The 19,341-nt window shown below is 43.0% G+C and overlaps 1 protein-coding gene across 2 annotated transcripts in view; it reads left to right on the top strand.

The window, feature by feature from the left end:
• The window catches only part of CPVL (carboxypeptidase vitellogenic like), a 120,131-nt gene that overhangs the window by 79,587 nt on the left and 21,203 nt on the right, over positions 1-19,341 (top strand). For both annotated transcript variants that reach the window (XM_040472367.1, XM_040472366.1), the window contains one exon: positions 6,757-6,939. In XM_040472367.1, the coding sequence (XP_040328301.1) occupies positions 6,757-6,939 (183 nt within the window). The remainder of the gene's footprint in view (positions 1-6,756; positions 6,940-19,341) is intronic.

The raw sequence follows: 19,341 nt of genomic DNA on the forward strand, positions 1-19,341 counted from the left end.
TCCCCACCAATATTTACTATCAAATAAGTGGAGATTTCACGTGAGCAGATTCAACAAGCAAACAAACAAAACACACTCCATGTACAACTGAGCATGCATTCTTTCCTCCAACTCAGACAAAAGGTCACTTCCCTTCCATTTTCAATGGAAGTGAAACTCAGCTGCCCATGAATCCTGGAAGGGAAGGAAATAAATGAAGAGAGTTGGATCGAGACCTACTGACCTTTCTTTTTTACCGATGACAAAGACACAGATACAGAGAAATATTTTCCTCTTCTAAGAAAAACAGTGGCATAAGCGTTGAATAGATGACAGGTACTCTTGCACCCTTGCGGGGGGTGGGGGTGGGGGGACACTGAGGAAGGGGTGGATACAGTGTTAGCTCGTTGTGGGTGAGTGGAAATACAGGCACGGCATGGCCAGATCTCCCAGGAATTAGACGCCGGCATCTAATTGCAACAGTGTGTAGACTACGCGAGTGTTTATCTGCAAGCTGAATGCCGACTTCAGGCAGCCCACTTAAAAGTTATGCGCTCCACTATACCAACTTAACTTTTCAGGTTAAGTTTTGAACGGGAGTGACAACAACATTGCTAAAACGCTGCTCTTCAGGCTACAGGATACGTTTTGCATCTCACATCCCATCTGACCCTCCCAGCAATCCTAGAACATAAATATTCCCCTTCACAGAGGAGAAAATTAAGGCTCGGAGTGGGTCGATGACATACCCAAGGTCGCTTCTTTTGCCCAGGCCTTGGGAGGCTGCGCTGGGGCTGGAGCTCAAGCCTTCTGTCTGCACGCATCCTACTACTTTTTCTATGCCCCTGCTGTTTGTTTTGTTAAACTGATGACCTAGGGCGGTTGTATTAGAATTTTAACTCTTACATCCTAAACCCTGATTGTAATCCACAGATAACGTCTCACTTGGAAACCGTGGAGCTCTTTGACTAGCTATGTGGAGCTATTCAAATGTGGTGATAATAATAATTAGCTTAATTGAATATTCACTGTGTGCCCAGAGTGCAGGGAGCTTTACTTGCATTACGTTATGTAATTCTCCCAGTGACCCTCTGTCATGTATGTTTCTCTTCCACCCATTTTACAGATGAGGAGACGGAACTCGAGACGGATTGAGTCACTTAAGATGATCTTGCTAGTAAGAGGCAGAGTTAGGATTTCAAACCCGGCCACGAAGCCTGTGCTCTTAACTATAAACATGCATCCTTCATTCCATGCTTATCTTTAGGTTTGCTTCCTGCCTGTGGAATTACAAATATAGGATAAACTACCTATTCAACGTGCTCCTTTGGGGGCAGTGATTTAGACAGTGAGGCAGTACAGAAGAGGGCTAAGAAGCACACATTTGGGACTCAAGCAGATCTGAACTTGAGGCTCTGTCCCCAGTTTGCCTCCTCTCCCTGTACCTCTGTCTCCTTGTCCCTAAAATGGGATAAATAACATCGGCTTTCTGGGGGGTGCTGTGAAATCATGGATGCAAAATGCTTAGCACAGCTTCCCCAACATAAGAGGAATGAGAAAGTTCTACTCTGATTCCAAACTGTCCGTTTAAAAGCTATGCTCTTTACCATACTTTTCTAGCCGTGAATTATGGGCAAATTCCTTGCCGTCTTGAACCCTATGCTTCAAAACTGAAACTCCTTTTAAAAGAGTAATTTATAAACTCATGGCTCCGACTACCAAAAAAAGACTGCTGAGGTATCGCGGCCAATGTGTGTAAAATTAATAGTGAAAGGCATGTTATTTCAGGCGTTTGAATAGATGGAGTTCAGGTTTATCCCAGCTGGACTTCCTCCTACTGTAGGCCTTTTCTGGAAGGGTGAGATTGGCAACTAAGTGTTTGACTCAGAAGGACCATACGCATATTCTGAAGGCTTATTTTAGAAGAAGTGCTTCATTGAGTCTTTCAAGTCCTTATCCGAGTATCAACCCCCCTGAAAAGGAGGAGGACCTCACACTCATTGAACTAATTTGTGTCAGGCACTGTGCTAGCAGCTCTGTGCACATTATCTCATTTACTGTCACTACCATGAGATGTAGGTCTTAACCATATTCATATCCAGAAAAGGGAATGAAGCCCATGGAGGTTAAGCCACACATCCAGGGGTTCCCAGTTATTGTATACTGGGGCATGGGGGGCACTGGTCCATTGGTGTATGAGTTTGGATTTCATGCTTTCCAGCAACAGAAACAACTGTGCTTGCTTGAAGCAGAAAAGAAGTTAATCAGATGACATGATAGGTCACAGAATTCCCAGAAAAAAAAAAAATTGATTGAACCACTGGATTGAGACTAAGGAAAATTCTGGGGATCTAGGATGGAAGGCTAGTGGGCAGACTCATCAGGGAAGCCTATGTCACTCTGCCCACAATTCACATTTTATGAAAAGAGCATTTGAGTGCCTTAGATTGGGTCACATGCTCATCTCTTGCACAGAGGAGGCAGGATATTGTGATTGACAGCCTCCACCAAGGCTGGATCCATTGGGGGGAGTGTGGGAGTCCAGGAACCAGGGGAAGAGAGAGTGGACCTAGGCAGGCCAAAGCAACAGACGATCGATGTACAGCATTATAGAAAACCTTTAGAGAATGCAATCGACTCTTCCCAGTGTCAATACTTTTTCTGGGATGCCCAGCACAGAGCAAGGGCTATGGAGCCAGGACAGCTTTGTTCTCAAGGAGCCCAAGCTCTGCCACAGCTGCTTCATCAGTGGTACTCCCTTCCACAGAAGTGAGACGTCTGTTGCCAGCTGGATAACGTCCTTGCACACATCATTGTCCGTGGAGCCAAAGTGAGAAATGACTGAGAGATGTCACCTGACTTGGACCAACAGACCAACGTTATTTCTGAACTGGAGACGTGAACTGTGTCTCACGCTCAACCAACTCTCCCTTGCCAGAGGCTTTCGGTAGCACAAAACATTTAGCTACGGGGAGTCAGTAAATGCCTGTTGGCTTGAAGGAATTTGGCTCCTTTCTTAAGGAGTTCTGGGTAGAAGGTTGGAAGTCTGGGATCTCAGACATGTTCTGACCCCTCGCTGTGTCACAATTTCCTTAACAGTAAGGTGGAGGCAGACGTTGTAATTCCTCTTGTCCTGACCTCAAGAAACAGCGTGAGAATAAAGTCATATGTACGTGAAAGCACTTTGGGAGGTAAAGAACATAATAAAAATGCTTTTCTCCTCTCTGCCTTTGCCTCTACCAAACAAACAAACAAACAAACAAGATGCTTAAAATCGAAACCACCTTCTACCATTTCTTATAAATGCCTGAATTCTGGAATGGATTTTTAAGATCATCTACAAACAAACTAGTTATGCTGTTTGCCTAGTTGTCATAAAAAATTGAGAGCCGGTACTATTTGGGTCAATACAAATTATTCCTTAATAAAGACCCATTTTTGCCACCCATGGTTCCCCGAACTTAGTGTTATTGTTTGTTTTACTATTTTTTCATTATAAAAACACCCTAGTCACATTTTCAAAAACAGACCAAACCAAAACAGCAACAACAACAAAAAACCCACCTAGAAAACAGTCAAGTTAGAACAAATTACCCACACTGCAGCTACCTTAACTGTTGGTATTTTGATGTATTCTTTTCCCAAGCTTGAAGCATCTTTTAAACCTTTTTAATGGTTATTTATTTATTTTTGAGAGAGAGAGAGACAGAGTGCGAGCGGGAGAGGGGCAGAGAGAGAGGGAGACCCAGAATCCGAAGCAGGTTCCAGGCTCCGAGCTGTCTGCACGGAGCCCGACGCGGGGCTCGAACTCACGAACCATGCGATCATGACCGGAGCCGAAGTCGGACGCTCGACCGACTGAGCCACCCGAAGCCCCGATGAAGCATCTTTTAAAAAAAACAATGTCACAATCATAGAGTACAAAGAATCATAGTCTTCGCTGATGTTTTAATAAGAAGTATTTTTTCACGTCTTTGCAAAACCATCCATTTCACCGCGCTAACTGGTCAGACCTCGAGTAAAAGAAAAGAAAATTTTCCAGAGGGAGTGCCTTTGCCGTTGAAAGGAGGCTTCGCAGCTGTCCAGGAAGGAAAGCGAGGAAACAGGAAGGAAAGTGTTTAGGGGTGCTGCCTCGCGTGTCACTGGAGGCCAGCTGCAGCCAGTGATCCTCCTGTGCCTGGTTGTGTTACAGTCACTACTGAGAAGACAAGGGTAGCTGAAAGCCGCCTTCATTTCTGTCTCCTCCTCTCTGTCTTTAGATCTCGTTGCTTAAAATACCATCAAGCCTTGGGGAGAAGCTTGCCCCAGACTGTCCCAGGGTTAGCTTGAAAGCCCAGCGTCCTGGAAAACGCCTCAGGCCAGGGCAAACCCGGGGCTGTTGGTCACCCTAGAGGAAGGAGTGGAACAAATGTGTGCCGACGTGTGCCCTTGGGCTTCAGGACCACCCCCCCCCCCCCCCCCCCCCCCCCCCCCATGCTCCACGCTCACCCCTCCCCCCAGCCTCTTGGCTTACTGGATCCTGGGATATCTCCCCATTCATCCAGCCCTAAAGGCAACTGAAATATTCCTGTCAGGGCTGATGAGAGTAAATGTGACATTTAGATAAAAATAAAAGCTCTGGAATTCTTATATTTAATGCTGGCAGCCTTAAATGCCAGCTTTGAAATCATTTTGCTTGATCATTAATCTTTAATTTTTTTTTTTTGTTGCATTTGACTTATGTGCCCTTTAGAAGTTAAAAATGTTTTCCTTGCTTTAAAAAGAAGATTTCCATTGCCCACCCTCCCCCCGAAGTGGGCCTTCTACCCATCACATGCACAAAATTAGGCAGTTCAGCCCTTCACTGCCTTGTTCCAGAGAGTTAGTGCTCTCGTTTGTGTTGAGTCTTGAATAGCAAAGGGTACAGCTCAGGCACGGACTTCATTTCAATTCATTCCAACAAACCTGTGCTCTAATGCTGTACAAATAAGCCTGCTTTTTTGCCGTGACCTGTGGATTTGCATCCCCAAAAGAGAACACATTCAAATCAATTTCAAAATACACTGATGATAGTGAGATAGCTACAAGAGACCCTCAGAAAGAGGCAGGCTTCATTTAGTAGCCATGGAGTGGAAACCAGCCAGATGCACTTGTGTATTTGCTAGCTAATCAGCATCTTTTCATTGAATTCTGGAAGAGGAACCACTTTATAGATAATTATCTTTGTTAATCAGGCCTTCCTAGGATGATGGAGTATTTAAGCCTTGTTCCTTGGTACAGATCATGTGTAATTGCTTCCATACTGTTGGCAAGACAGCTGTAGGAGTTTTGCATGCACTGTAAGTACCCAAGGTCTTTGAGGCAATGTCTTTGTATAAACAACGCACATTTTTATGGCTATAGTTGAGTTGAGTTTTTTAAAGAGGCTTTAAATCGATCAGGAGTTTTCCCTTTGGGTTTCTGCTCAGGAGAGCGGAGGTGGTGGTGGTGACGGAGTAACATGAGAGGCCCAGGGCCCTTTCATCTTAGGCTGAATCCTGGCCCACTGCTGCGTGAGGATTTGGAGTGTGTAAAAGTCCTGGGCTGTTTCATTATGTGCAAGCCTTTTAAGAAGCCTGCACCAGGAGGGCAGAGATGGAAACATACGCAGTGAAACATTTTCTATCCAATTTGAGGATTCGACCAAAGGTCTTCACTTGAGCAAAACCAGAACTTCCAAGTAGATCGAAGGGTAGCGTGGAGTTGAGGAAAACCTCTTTGTTGGGGGTTGAGTGACAATGCCTTAGGAGAATTAAGGTCATGTTAGTTGCATAAAAACAACCTAAGAAGAGTGCAAAACAAAGGAGAAAATTGCTCAGCTTTGTGCCACCTAAATTAACCAACCGTATTCCTTTTCTTTAAAGGTGCGTGCCTTGGGGCGCCTGGGTGGCGCAGTCGGTTAAGCGTCCGACTTCAGCCAGGTCACGATCTCGCGGTCCGTGAGTTCGAGCCCCGCGTCGGGCTCTGGGCTGATGGCTCAGAGCCTGGAGCCTGTTTCCGATTCTGTGTCTCCCTCTCTCTCTGCCCCTCCCCCATTCATGCTCTGTCTCTCTCTGTCCCAAAAATAAATAAACGTTGGGGAAAAAAAATTTAAAAAAAAAATGGATCATTGCTTTCCTCAAGTGTGGTGCCATTTTTACACTTCCTCGGCATTGGATAGTATATGAATTCTTTTTCAAGCCAAATGAATATTATTTTTGGAGAAAAGACAAGACCTTGCTTCAGAGTTGGTTCTCCTATAATATCCACCAACTTATCACGCACACACACACACAAATGTATTCTAGGAAAAAAAGACATTCCTCATTGTCGACAAGTGGCTATCATGTTTAAGAAAAGGAGGTCTTAGAAGTTGCATGGCAAACATATTTGCCTCCAACGTGTCACAAATCTGAGACACCTGCGTCTATCTGTCCGCCTCAAAAAATCATAGTTGCCCCTGTAAAGTCAATGTCAGAGGGGAGAATAATATGGATTCTCAGCTCCCGAGAGAATGCTCAGCTACTGAGAGAAGCCTTTGTGCAGATTCCTATGAAGGTTCAAATTTTTGGAAGAATTGGCAGTGGCTGAGACCAGGCTTGAGTTTATTTCAGGTTGTTGGGGTGTGTGGCCAACTGGAAAAAAATGACCCCGCTCCCCTGCTGGACTGGCCTCTCTCACATTACCTTTCTTCTCGTGCACACACTATCTATACGTAGATAGATTCACTGCCTTCCCCTGCTGAATCCCGCATTTGCCCCCGGATCCGTTTCATTTCAGGTACTGATCTACAATGGCCAACTGGACATCATTGTGGCAGCCTCCCTGACAGAGCGCTCTTTGATGGCCATGAAGTGGAAAGGATCCCAGAAATACAAGCAGGCAGAAAGAAAAGTCTGGAAGATCTTTAAATCCGATAACGAAGTGGCCGGTTATGTGCGGCAAGTGGATGACTTCTGTCAGGTATGGAAACACTTTGGGACCTGTAAGCTGTGAGGAATGGGATGGGCGGATTGGAACTAAAGCCTGAGTACCAATAAGGCATGGCTGACCCTACACAGAGTCACGCAGTAGCCAAAGTGTGCCTTCTGCAGCCCTACTTTCCAGAGAGCAGGGTGGTATGAGTTCATTCAAGTACATAGTGCCTCATGCAAAACAAGAGGAAAGTGTAGATATTGTTCAAGAGCCAAGGTGACGATCAAAAAGACCATACTCAGCCCCAAAAGGCAAATCGTTAATGAGAGATTTAGTCTATTTGGGAACAAAGGAGAGCTTGAACAAACAACCTGAGTTAGATTCAGCGTAATCTCTTCTGGCAATTCTGTGCTCACATTTGTGTCTTACACATGGACCCCCACGACAAAATCTGTCTATCTGATGCCCCCAGCGTGACCTCCACTTTAGAGGTCAGATGTTGCTCCTGGTGAAGCCCATCTACTGTGCCTCTAGTTTGCAGGTCTCAGCTTCTCAAGGATCAGCAGGGCTCCTTTGGTGACTATGTGATGATTACACTATTTACCTCCAGAAAGTTTTCGGAGAAATTAAGAATGTCCCCTACTAAGCTTTTGCTTAGTTAGTCAAGAGAAGAAATTTAAATCTTCCAGACTAGTTTGATTTTTTTTTTTTGAGAGAGAGAGATAGAGACAGCGTGAGTAGGGGAGGGGCAGATACAGAGGGAGATGGAGAATCCCAAGCAGGCTCTACACTGTGAGCGCGGCACCCTATGTGGGGCTCGAACTCACTCACAAAACTGTGAGATCATGACCTGAGCCAAAACCAAGAGTCGGACGCTTAATGGACTAAGCCACCCAGGCACCCCTTCACAATTTTCTTCTAAAGTTTATTTATTTATTTTGAGAGAGAGAGAGAGAGAGAGAGAGAGAGAGTGCATGTGTGAGTGGGGGAGAGGAAGAGAGAGAGACTCCTAAGGCAGTTCCACACTGTCAGCACAGAGCCCAACCCGGGACTGTATCTTACAAACTACGAGATCATGACCTCAGCCGAAACCAAGAGACCGATGCTTAACGACTGAGCCACCCAGGTGCCCCTTTCCTCAATTTTTTATTTGAGGCAACAATGGGACCTCAATTCTATAGGTTTGAATATTTGGAATTACAGCTTTCCAAGTACCCGAGCTTACCACTAGGCAAATCCATGCTCCAAATAAAAATTAATCTCAGAGGAGTGCCTGGGTGGCTCAGTTGGTTAAGCATCCAACTTCGGCTCAGGTCATAATGTCACAGTTGGTGAGTTTGAGCCCCACATCCAGCTCTGTGCTGACAGCTTGTTGCCTGGAGCTTGCTTTGGATTCTGTGTCTCCCTCTCTCTGCCTCTCTCCTGCTCGTGCTCTGTCTCTCTCTCTAAAAAATAATAAACAAACATTAAAAAAAGAAATTAATCTCAGAGGCTTACTGGGTACTTTGGGATAGTAAAAAAGAATTTCATAAGGGTCACTGGGTTATGATATACATTTGTGTTGGAAGGAATGATAGATCAAGTAGAAATTACTGGTAGTCTGATGTATAAAGGTACTCTTCCTTCCCCCGCCCCAGTCATTCTAGCCATTGAATAACGTAAGAAATTTAAATATCTTGTAACGTTGACTACCTGGGACAAAGGAAATGGTAGAGAGACATATTTCTGGGCTCACGTAAAGGGAAACTATGTGGGAAAATTTATAACATTATAGTTTCTAGATCAAGATAAATTACACCAAAGAATTAAAAACCAGTGCCGTAGCAAACGGAATGAGTCAGAGTAGAAACAGTTCCGACGGAATGCATGTGAGGTTTGAAACCGAGGCGGGGGGGGGGGGGGGCGGGAAGGATGAAGAGTGGAGGGTCTGTTGACCTGCAGAAGGATTTGGAGATAAGACGGTGAGAGCTGTGTCTGTCCTGTGTGCTTCTGTAAACTGGAGCACAGGCAGTCTTGGACTGGATATTGACTTGGGAACCACAATAGCAGGTTAACTCTGAAGACTGATTCCAAAAGACTGGAATTCCGGGACAAGTGGAGGCTCTCCATTTGCAGAAAGTAATCTGGACTTCATTTTTGGTATTTATTTGTCTGTCTTTAAATAACAGGTTCTATAGCAATCCAATTCCTTTTTTTTAAAAGAGAAAAGAAAAAGTCAACGTTTCAACGTCTGAAATTGCATTTTAATTGATGCCCATGTACACAATTTTACATAAATTTTACGTAATTTTAACAATGTTATATAAGATTGATTCTGCCGAGTTTCTTTCTTATAATAAAATTATTTATTGAGTTACAGCATAATATAGAAAACATTCACAAGTCACAAATGTATAGGTAAATGAATTTTCACAGAGCAAATGTATAGGTAAATGTAACCATCACCTAGATAAAGAAATAGAATAGAGCAATGTCCCCACTGTAGTCACTATTCCCCCTTCTTCCCAGAGTATCCACTGTCCTGAGTTCTAATATCCGAGGTTACTTTTGCTAGATTTTGAATTTTGACAAATGGACATATTCTCGATATGCCCTTTCTGTGTGGCATTTTTGCTTGACTTTATATTAATGACATTTACTTATTCTTTTGCATGTAGCAGTTGCCACTTTATTTTCATTGTGGTACAGTGTTCTAATATATATTTTTATATTATTATAATATGTAATATTACATGATTATTATTTATAAGTAATATATATTTAACATATGATTTTTCTATTCTCCTTTTACATCCATTTTTACTTTATTTATTTTGTTATTAAGTGCATATAACTTCAGAACTGTTATACTTTCTTGGCAGATTAAATCTTTTATTCTTATGAAATGTCCCATTTTATGTCTAGTGATGCTTCTCACCCTAAAATCTAATTTGGTGATAGTAGGGTAACAATGCCAACTTCTTTTTGATTAATATTTGCATGGGATATCTTTTTCAATGCTTTGATTTTAATCTTTCTGAATGCTTATATTTAAGATGTATCTCTTTTAAGTAGTGTATAATTGGGTTTTGTTTTTCTTTAATGGAGCCTGACAATATTTTTTAAATGAGATAGTCCATTTACATTTAGTGTAATTACTGATATATTTGTGTTTAAATCTACTACTTTACTGTTTATTTCCTATTTGTCTTATTTGTATTTCAATGTTCTCTTCCTCATCGTGTCCTTTAATATTACTCAAATGTTTTATATCATTTTCATTTCTTTCCCTATTCTATAAGCTTGTCAGGGTGTACATTCTGTAATCTTGTTTAATGATTATACTCAAGGGTAAAATGTAAATTCTAGACTTATTCAATCCTAATATAAATTAGAATTTTACCACTTTCCAGATAAATGCAAGAACCTTAGATCTTCCTTGCCAACTCTCCTCCTTTTTGTGTTATCATTAAAAACAGTACGAAAAGGGGGGGGTGGCGCCTGGGTGACTTAGATGGTTAAGCGTCTGACCGGCTCAGGTCATGACCTTGCGGTTTGTGAGTTGGAACCCTGCATTGGGCTCTGTGCTGACAGCTCAGAGCCTGGAGCTTGCTTTGGATTCTGTCTCCCTCTCTCTGGCCCTCTGCCACTCATACTCTGTCTCTCTCTCTCAAAAATAAATAAAACATTAAAAAAATTAAAAAGCAAAAAATATTCTACATGTAATTCAAACACCACAAACCGTTATTTGCATCATGTTACACAACCAGTGTCACTGTCACTTACCCATAAATTTACCCATTCAGTTGCCCCTTAGCGTTTCTTGCATTTCCATGCTTCAGACTGGAATTATGTTTCCTTGCTTAAAAAAAAAATCTCTTTATTATTTACTTTAGTAAAGTTGTGTTGGCAGCCATTTCTATTGTTGGTTGTCTGAAAATGTCTTTGTGTCACCTTTAATTGAGAAGTACATTTTTCATGGAATTGAATTTTAGCTAGGCAGTTATTGTCTTTCAGCACATAAAAGATATTACTCTGTTGTCCTCTGACTTGTATCACTTCTGATCAGAAGCTGTCCATTTTACTACTGCTCCTTTGGAGGTGGTTTCTTTTTCCACCTGACTACTTTTAGGATTTTCTCAGTTTTTGGTTTTCAAAAGATTTGACTATGTGTATGTAGCTGTGATTTTAAGTGGTGTGTGTGTGTGTGTGTGTGTGTGTGTGTGTGTGTGTGTTATACGGGTTTCTTAAGCTTTTTGAAACTATAACTTGATATCTTTTGTCATATTTGTCATTATCTCTTCAAATCCTGCTTGTTCTCTGTTCTCTCTTTCCTCTCCCATGAAGACCTAATTATGGGAACATTAGACCTTTTCATTTCATCCCATATAGCTTTATTTCTGTTCTTTCTTCTTTCCGTTCTTCAGTTTTGATATTTTCAATTCTCTCTTCTAGTTTTCTGTTCTCCTCTGCTGCTATTCCGGATATATTATTTAGCCCATTTATTTTTTAATCTTGGCAATTGGTTTTTTTATAGTTTCTGGAATTTTAGTTTTATTCTCTTTTATAGATCTCAACTTTCACATTATTATCTATTCCTCACCTTGTTATCTATTTTTCGGGAACACATTAATCCACTTAGTTTGATGCCCATTGCTGATAAATTTTAGATTTGTATCACCAATTAGCCTGACTCTATTTTTTCACGGTAACCGGATCCTTTTCTCTGGTATGCCTACAAGTTTTCAAGTGAATGTCAGGCATTATGCAGGTAGAATTATAGAGATAGTTTGAGTTTGTGGCTGATGATACTTTCCATCAAAGAGATTTTACTTTGCTTCTGTCAGGCGGTTAGAATAGGGGTCAAGCACTTTGATCAAGTCTGGAATTGATTATATTTAAATCTGTATGTTAGCTGGTCTATTTCCATGGTCCTAAATTGACATTTGTAGTGTTAACCAGGGCCTCTGCTCTTTGGCAGCCTATGAACACCAATTGTTGTCTCCCCAAAGTTCCAAGCAGGTTTCCAGCCCCTTATCTATTCCTTTAATAAAGCTTTTGTAGCCTCTTGGCCCTGAATCAACCATTGCTTTTATGGTGAAAGGACCACAGGATATCCGATTAGCTTTTTGCCCTCCTCTCTACTGTGTGAGCCTGGCCCCTTATGGTGGTCAGAATAATGGTTCCCCAAAGTAGCCCTTCTAATCTCTGGAACCTGTCAATATGTTATATCATATGGAAGAAGGAATTAAGGCTACATGTGGAAATAAGGTTGCTAATCCTCTGACCCAGAGATGGGAAAATTATTCTGGATTATCCAGATGGACCCAATGCAATTACAAAGATCCTTGTAAGAGAATGAGGGAGGAGGCACCTGGCTGCCTTAGTTGGCAGAGCATGAGTTTCTTAATCTTAGGGTCATGAGTTTGAGCCCCATGTTGGGGATATAGTTCACTTACAAAAAAATAAGTGAGGGGTGCCTGGGTGGCTTAGTCAGTTAAGCATTCGACCTCAGCTCAGGTCATGATCTCGCAGTTCATGAGTTCGAGCCCCATGTCAGGCTCTATGCTGACAGCTCAGGGCCTGGAGACTGCTTCAGATTCTGTGTCTCCCTCTCTCTGCCCCTTGCCTGCTCACACTGTGTCTCTCACTCTCTCTCTCTCTCTCTCTCTCTCTCTGAAAAGTAAATAAACATTAAAAAAATTTTTTTTAAGTACAAGTGAGAGGCTGATGAGTCAGAGCCAGAGATTTGAGGATGATACACCGCTGACCTTGAAAAGAGCAAAAGCAACCGTGAGCCAAGGAGTTCAAGCAGCCTATAGAAGCTAAAAAAAAAAAAAAAAAAAAAAAAAAAAAGACATTGATAGAGGCTCTATCCTCTAGAGCCTCCAGAAGGAACAGAACTCTGCCAACATCTTGATTTTAGTCCATCAAGACCATTTTGGACTTCTAACCTTCAGGATTACAAGAAATGCGTGTTGTTACAAAGGCACTGAATATGTGGTAATTTGTCACAGCAACAATGGGAAACTCACACACGCCTCACATCCTGGCTGCCTTGGTAGATCACCATGACTTTTAAATGGGCGTGTTCTGTATTTTGTCCAGCTTTTCTAGTTTTCATCGTTGGTTTTGGTTTTTTAGCAGGAGGATTGAGAGCAACAACTTTTTTTGCCAAGACAGGAAGTGGCAGTTGTTGCTCTCTTCTTTTAATGTATCAGATTTTATATCAAATATATCACATTTTCAGAGTTATGGCATAAATTCTTAACTTATCTTTAAGTAATATTCCGTTGAATGGATGTAATTAATTTTCCAAACAATCCTCTTCTTGTTGGCCTTTTAAGATTGTTTGTTGTTGTTGTTATTATTATTGTTATTTTCTAACAAATATGTGTTTCAGTAGTTCTGATCAGTCGAAAAACACACTATAATTTTTGTGTGTGTGCAAAATAACAAAAGATAGGAAGGAACAGAAGATCTACCAACCAAAGACAGGAGTTATAAGGGTGGGTTCATCATTTATGTTCAGTAAAGATAAAGTAGCTTTGCTTCTTGAGCACGTGTGCTGGACATTGTGATGGGCGCTTCGTGGATATTACCAGAACATCCTTGCAAATCATACAGTGTCATTTCCATTTTACATATGAGGAAACAGACCCTGAGAAGGTTAGCAACCCTGTATCATCCAATGACAGGAAGGGGATTCAAACTTTATTCATTTTGTTCCCATAGCGCGTTTGCCAATGTCTGTCATATTGCCTCTGATATTTAATTGCCCGTCGGGTGGGGAATGTTAGCTCAGTAGAAGGGAGGTTCTCAGGACAAAAAAAGACTCCTTTATGTAATTTTTTCATGTCCTTGAAAGGTATTTGTTAAGCTTTCTTTAGGTGCAATATAAAAGAGTTACTTACTGAAACTCATTAGGTTCTGAAGTTACCTCCAGCAATATTTGAGCACAATGTTCTAAAAAATAGGGATAATAATAATAGTTACCTGCTGTGGACTAAATTGTGTGTCTCCTGATTCATATGTTGAAGACCTAACCTACAATGTGATGATATTTGGAGATAAGACCTATAAGGAAGTCGTTAAAGTTAAATGAGGTTGTAAGGACAAGGCCCTGATTCTATGGGGTTAGTGTCCTTATAAGAAAAGACACCAGGGGCGCCTGGGTGGCTCAGTCAGTTGAACATCCGACTTTGGCTCAGGTCATGTTCTCACGGCTTGTGAGGTCGGGCTCTGTGCTGATGGCTCAGAGCCTGGAGCCTGCTTTGGATTCTGTGTCTCCCTGTCTTTCTGCCCCTCCCTCACTCACACTTGGTCTGTCTCTCTCTCACAATAAATAAACATTAAAAAAAAAAAGAAAAAACAAAACAAAAGACACCAGAGAGCTCACTTGCTCTCCCTCTCTCTGCCACATAAAGACACAGCAAGAAGGCAGCCCTCTACAAGCCAGAAATAGAGCTTACACCAGAAACCAAAACAGCCAGCACTTTGTCTCAGCTCCAGAACTATAAGAAATAAATTTCTCTTGTCTAAGTACAACAGTTTGTGGGGTGCCTGGGTGGCTCAGTCGGTTAAGCATCTGACTTTGGCTCAGGTCGTGATCTCATGGTCCATGAGTTCAAGCCCCACATCAGGCTGTCTGCTATGTGCACATAGCCTGCTTCGGATCCTCTGTCCCCCCTCTCTATCTGCCCCTCCCCTGCCTGTGCTCTCTCTCTGTCTCTCTCAAAATAAATAAATAAACTTAAAAAAAATTTAAAAAAGAACATTCTATGTTATCCTTATAGAATTATTAAGGGAATTCAACAAGTGATTAGCATAGAGCAGAACCTTTTCATAGTAAATGCTTATTATTATTACCCCAAATCACATATAAGAATCTACATAACAAAAGGTAAATTGTAAATAGTAAGTCAAGATCAGGGAAAGTGTTTGATTGAAAATCAACCCTTGGGGGAAAGTTTATTTTATTTTTTATTTTTTTAACATTGTATTTATTTTTGAGACAGGGAGAGACAGAGCATGAACAGGGGAGGGTCAGAGAGAGGGAGACACAGAATCCGAAACAGGCTCCAGGCTCTGTGCTGTCAGCAGGGCTCGAACTCACGGACCGTGAGATCATGACCTGAGCCGAAGTCGGCCGCTTAACCGACTGCGCCACCCAGGCGCCCCAGGGAAAGTTTAAATATTAAGATTTAGGCTATTAAGGGCAAACATGAAAGTGGGACTGCTAGGGAGCGATGGACGTGTCCCTTGTCCTCGCCTGCTGCACTGCTTTATGATGACAATCCCACCGGGCACTCTCAACACGTCCTCCAGATCCTTGATGGCTGCTTCCGCCCACCTGTGTCTCTGTGTCCCTCAACCAGCCTTGTGGACCACGCCAGCACTTGGCAGTGCCCATGTGACCGGCTTGGCTCGGTGCATAGAGTATCTAGCTTGGGAGGCCACGGGGCAGTGTGCACCACAGAGGTGGGAAAAGGGATTGGCCGCCACTCAGGAACTTGTGACAAATACCCCACTAAACCCCACTGACTCTTCTTGTGAATGCGAAGCACATTGAGCGATGAAATGGCCCTCCTCCGGCTGCCAAAAAGTGGTAACAAAAGAAGCAAGGCCCACATGTGTTTGTGATAGGGAGTGTTTTACCACACGGCCAGGGATCCGCATTTTATGTAGGTGATTTTAAAATGTTGGCAGAACTCCCGCCCCCCTTATGCTTCAGTGTAGGATTGGGGGTGGTGCGCGGAGACGAGGGGAATTAAGGAGGGAAATGAGCTCCGGGGCTAACAAAGGCATTCTCTGTGAGCCTTCGGATGAGAATACCGCCCAAATGTCAAGCGTCTGATAATGAAAAAAACGGGCCTGAGCCACGGACTTGCTTTTCAGCAACAGCAGCGTGTAAATGTGTCTGCCAAGAAAGAAACCTCACTCTTTGCCAGACTCCACAGCTCTTAATTTAAAAATCGAAACCAAAGTAGACTTGTCTCCGGATGGTTGCCGAAAATGTCCGCTTCAGAGGATGACAGCTGTCCCTGGGGAGCAACAGGGTGGAGAGAGCGCCATTCTGCCCACGTGTTCCCGTCAGGCGATGCCTGGGAAAACCAAAGGCAGCTCCAGCCAGCCTGCGGAGATCAGGTGAAGAAGGAGGGCTGGTTGTTGCCTCCCACTCGTTCTCTAGAAGGCAGCACGCCTTTGGTATCTACGCGATTCTGAGAATTGGAGACAGCCGTATTACATCATCTGGGGCAGTGGGCTTCTCTCAGTTTGTTCATCTGTAAAATGCAAGGTTTGGACTGAGTTATCTGTAAGATATCTAAGAAAGATCTGAAATACCTATTTTTCATTAATGCCTAGAAGGGCTCAGTTAGCAAGCAACATAGAATAGTACAGTGACCTTCAGTGTGTGTGTGTGTGTGTGTGTGTGTGTGGACTTAATAGTGTTACAGTGTAGACCAAAGGTCTAATCTTCTTTCTCCTTGGCTGGTGACAACCCATGGCCACCTGTTGCTCCTTTTGGGGTCTTTCTCCACCCTTCTCCAAAAGTCAGTTACTGTTCATGATCTGTGAGCATGCTGTCACTGCTTTTGAAATGCGGGCTATTTTGTTATTACGCTATTTTGTTTTTATACCATTGAATTGTCATTTTCACCCTAAGGAAGTTTTGACTCCACATTTAGAAATGTAAAATTTTAAGCAGAATAACACTGGTGAATTTATTTAAGAATATCTTTCTAAAATAAACTTCAAAGGGGTGCCTGGGTGGCTCCGTTGGTTAAACGTCCTACTTTGGCTCAGATCACGATCTCTCAGTCCTTGAGTTCAAGCCTCGCGTCTGGCTCTGTGCTAACGGCTCAGAGCCTGGAGCCTGCTTTGGATTCTGTGTCTCCCTCTCTCTCTGCCCCTCTCCCGCTCGCTTGCTTTCTCTCTCTCTCTCTCTCAAAAATAAACATTAAAGAAAATAAAAATAAATTTCATGAGGCTAAAGTTTCTGAAGAAAGCACTGCAACCATTTCAAATGTTTCCATCTTTATTTCACTGAAAATATTTTATTGAGACTAATTATTTTCCATGTACACATTGAAAGAAAGGGTTGAGTCACCGGTCCGTTTTCATTCTTATCAAATCTTACTGGGCATAAGTTTCTGCTAACATGAGTTTTGCAGAATTTCAAACAAGCCTATTTTTCCCGACTGCAATTTGAGTCATTGTTATTTTTATTTCGTATTTTCGTTATCAATATCAATTCAGGTTATTTAATAATTACAGGATGGATTGTCTCAGCTAGGTAGCATTTTACAGCCGAAGCAAATTTTAGATCTCATTTTCCAGGTGGGAAAACTGAAGCCCAGGGGTTAAGTGACTGTCCAAAGTCTCCTACCCATTTAACGACTGAGCTGGGATTAGATTCCAGGCCTCCTGGCTTCCAGCCCAGTGGTTTTCTACTTCACAAGGGTACACACCTCTGGAATGATGCATTAGCAGCTGCATGCTAGCACAGTGAAAACTGCCACCTGCATACCTGTCTGCCGTAATTCGAGAAGGCCTGGGAAATCTCACATCTGATGTTTTCACATCTGATGTTAGCTGTGAAGTCACATGCGTGTGCCCACTTCCTATGGACAGAGCATCAGGGTTTTTTTGTTTTTTTTTAATTTTTTTTTCAACGTTTTTTTATTTATTTTTGGGACAGAGAGAGACAGAGCATGAACAGGGGAGGGGCAGAGAGAGAGGGAGACACAGAATCGGAAACAGGCTCCAGGCTCTGAGCCATCAGCCCAGAGCCTGACGCGGGGCTCGAACTCACGGACCGCGAGATTGTGACCTGGCTGAAGTCGGACGCTTAACCGACTGCGCCACCCAGGCGCCCCGCATCAGGGTTTTTAACAGGTACTAGAGCTTAGTAGGAGGTGAGGTCAGGCTCACCCAATGTTAAGAAGAGTTATGGCTTCATCTGGGAACTTCTGATATTGATAAAAGAACAGATGCTGAAATTAGCTAAAATAAGCAGAGAACACATGGTAGGCAGAGCCTCAAGGTGGGTGCCTGAAGAGCAGACCACCAGCAGAGCACACAGCTTACTGGTTTCCAGTCTGGAGCCTGGAGAATGAAAACCAGGAGAGAGACTGGGAAAGGTCCTGTGCCCTCAATGGTAGGAAAGTGGTGAGTGCTCCATTGTTGAAGTAGTGGGAGCCATTGAAGGTGGCTTTTCTTTTTCAAATTTTTTTTCAATTTGTTTAAAGTTTTTTTTTTTTTTTTTTTTTTTTGAGAGAGAGAGAGAGAATGAACACGGGAGGGGCAGAGAGAGGGAGAGAGAGAATCCCAAGCAGGCTCCACACCATCAGCCTGGAGCCCAACATGGGGCTCGAACTCATAAACCATGAGAGCATGACCTCAGCTGAAACCGAGAGCTGGACACTTAACCAACTTAGCTACCCAGGTTCCCCTCCAGTTTTTTAAAGTGTCAAATACTAATACCATAAAATTTATCATCTTAACCATGTTTAAATTTCATTTAGTTAATTATTTCCTTTTAAGTAGGCTCCACAGCCAACATGGGGCTTAAACTCATGACCCTGAGATCAAGAGTCAACTGAGCCAGCTATTCCCCCGTAACCCTACCCATTTTTAAGTGTGTTATTCAGTGGTATTAAAAGCTTTCATGATATCGTGCATCCATCACCACCGTCCATCTCCATGGCTCTTTTCATCTCCTCAGCTGAAACTGAAGCTATTGAACATTACCTCCCCACTCCCCAACCCCAGCCCCTGGCCAACCGCTGTCCTACACATTCTACTTCCTGTCTCTGTGAACTGGATGGCTCTAAGTATCTCTAATAAATGGAAACATACAATGTTTGTCACCATGGAAGGTGGTTAAGCACGTTTGCAAAGCTGTCCTTTGGGAAGTTTAAAATGGCAGCAATCGGATGAATTCAGGGTGGAGAGAGGTCAGGGAAGGGGATCCTGGGAAATAAGGAGTCTTGTAAGGAGCTCTATTGGAAGAAGCTTCTTCACCTATTTCCTGAGCCCAGTGCTTGATTCTGAGGTCCTGAAATGGAGGCTGTGGGGATAAGCTTTGGAATGTTGTGAGGACCGATTGCTGTTTGAGAAGTGGTGTTTACTCTGTGGTCACACCGACTTAAAAGCTAAGTATCCACAGGGAGAGCCTACATGCTGGTGTCATTCTAGTGTTCTCCTTGGGCAGCCACAATAAGCACCACCAGCCCCCTAAAGCACAAGCCCTGAGCCACGATTGCACCTTGACCCTGACCTGAGTGTGTCTTGTGAGAGACCTCAGGCCGGTGGGCTGCCATACTCTCCCCAAGGGCTTCTCCCTGAGTTTCCAACAGGAATGAGACCTTCTGCTGGAGGTTATGTACAGAGAAACCAAAGGCAAGGAGCCCCCCTCGCCCCTCACTGTTTTGGAGACTCGTGACCAATGGAAGGTGGTCTGGTGTC

The sequence above is a fragment of the Herpailurus yagouaroundi genome, unplaced genomic scaffold (genome assembly GCF_014898765.1).
Source record: "Herpailurus yagouaroundi ecotype Mexico unplaced genomic scaffold, PumYag 100, whole genome shotgun sequence".
In the NCBI taxonomy this organism is placed as follows: domain Eukaryota; kingdom Metazoa; phylum Chordata; class Mammalia; order Carnivora; family Felidae; genus Herpailurus; species Herpailurus yagouaroundi.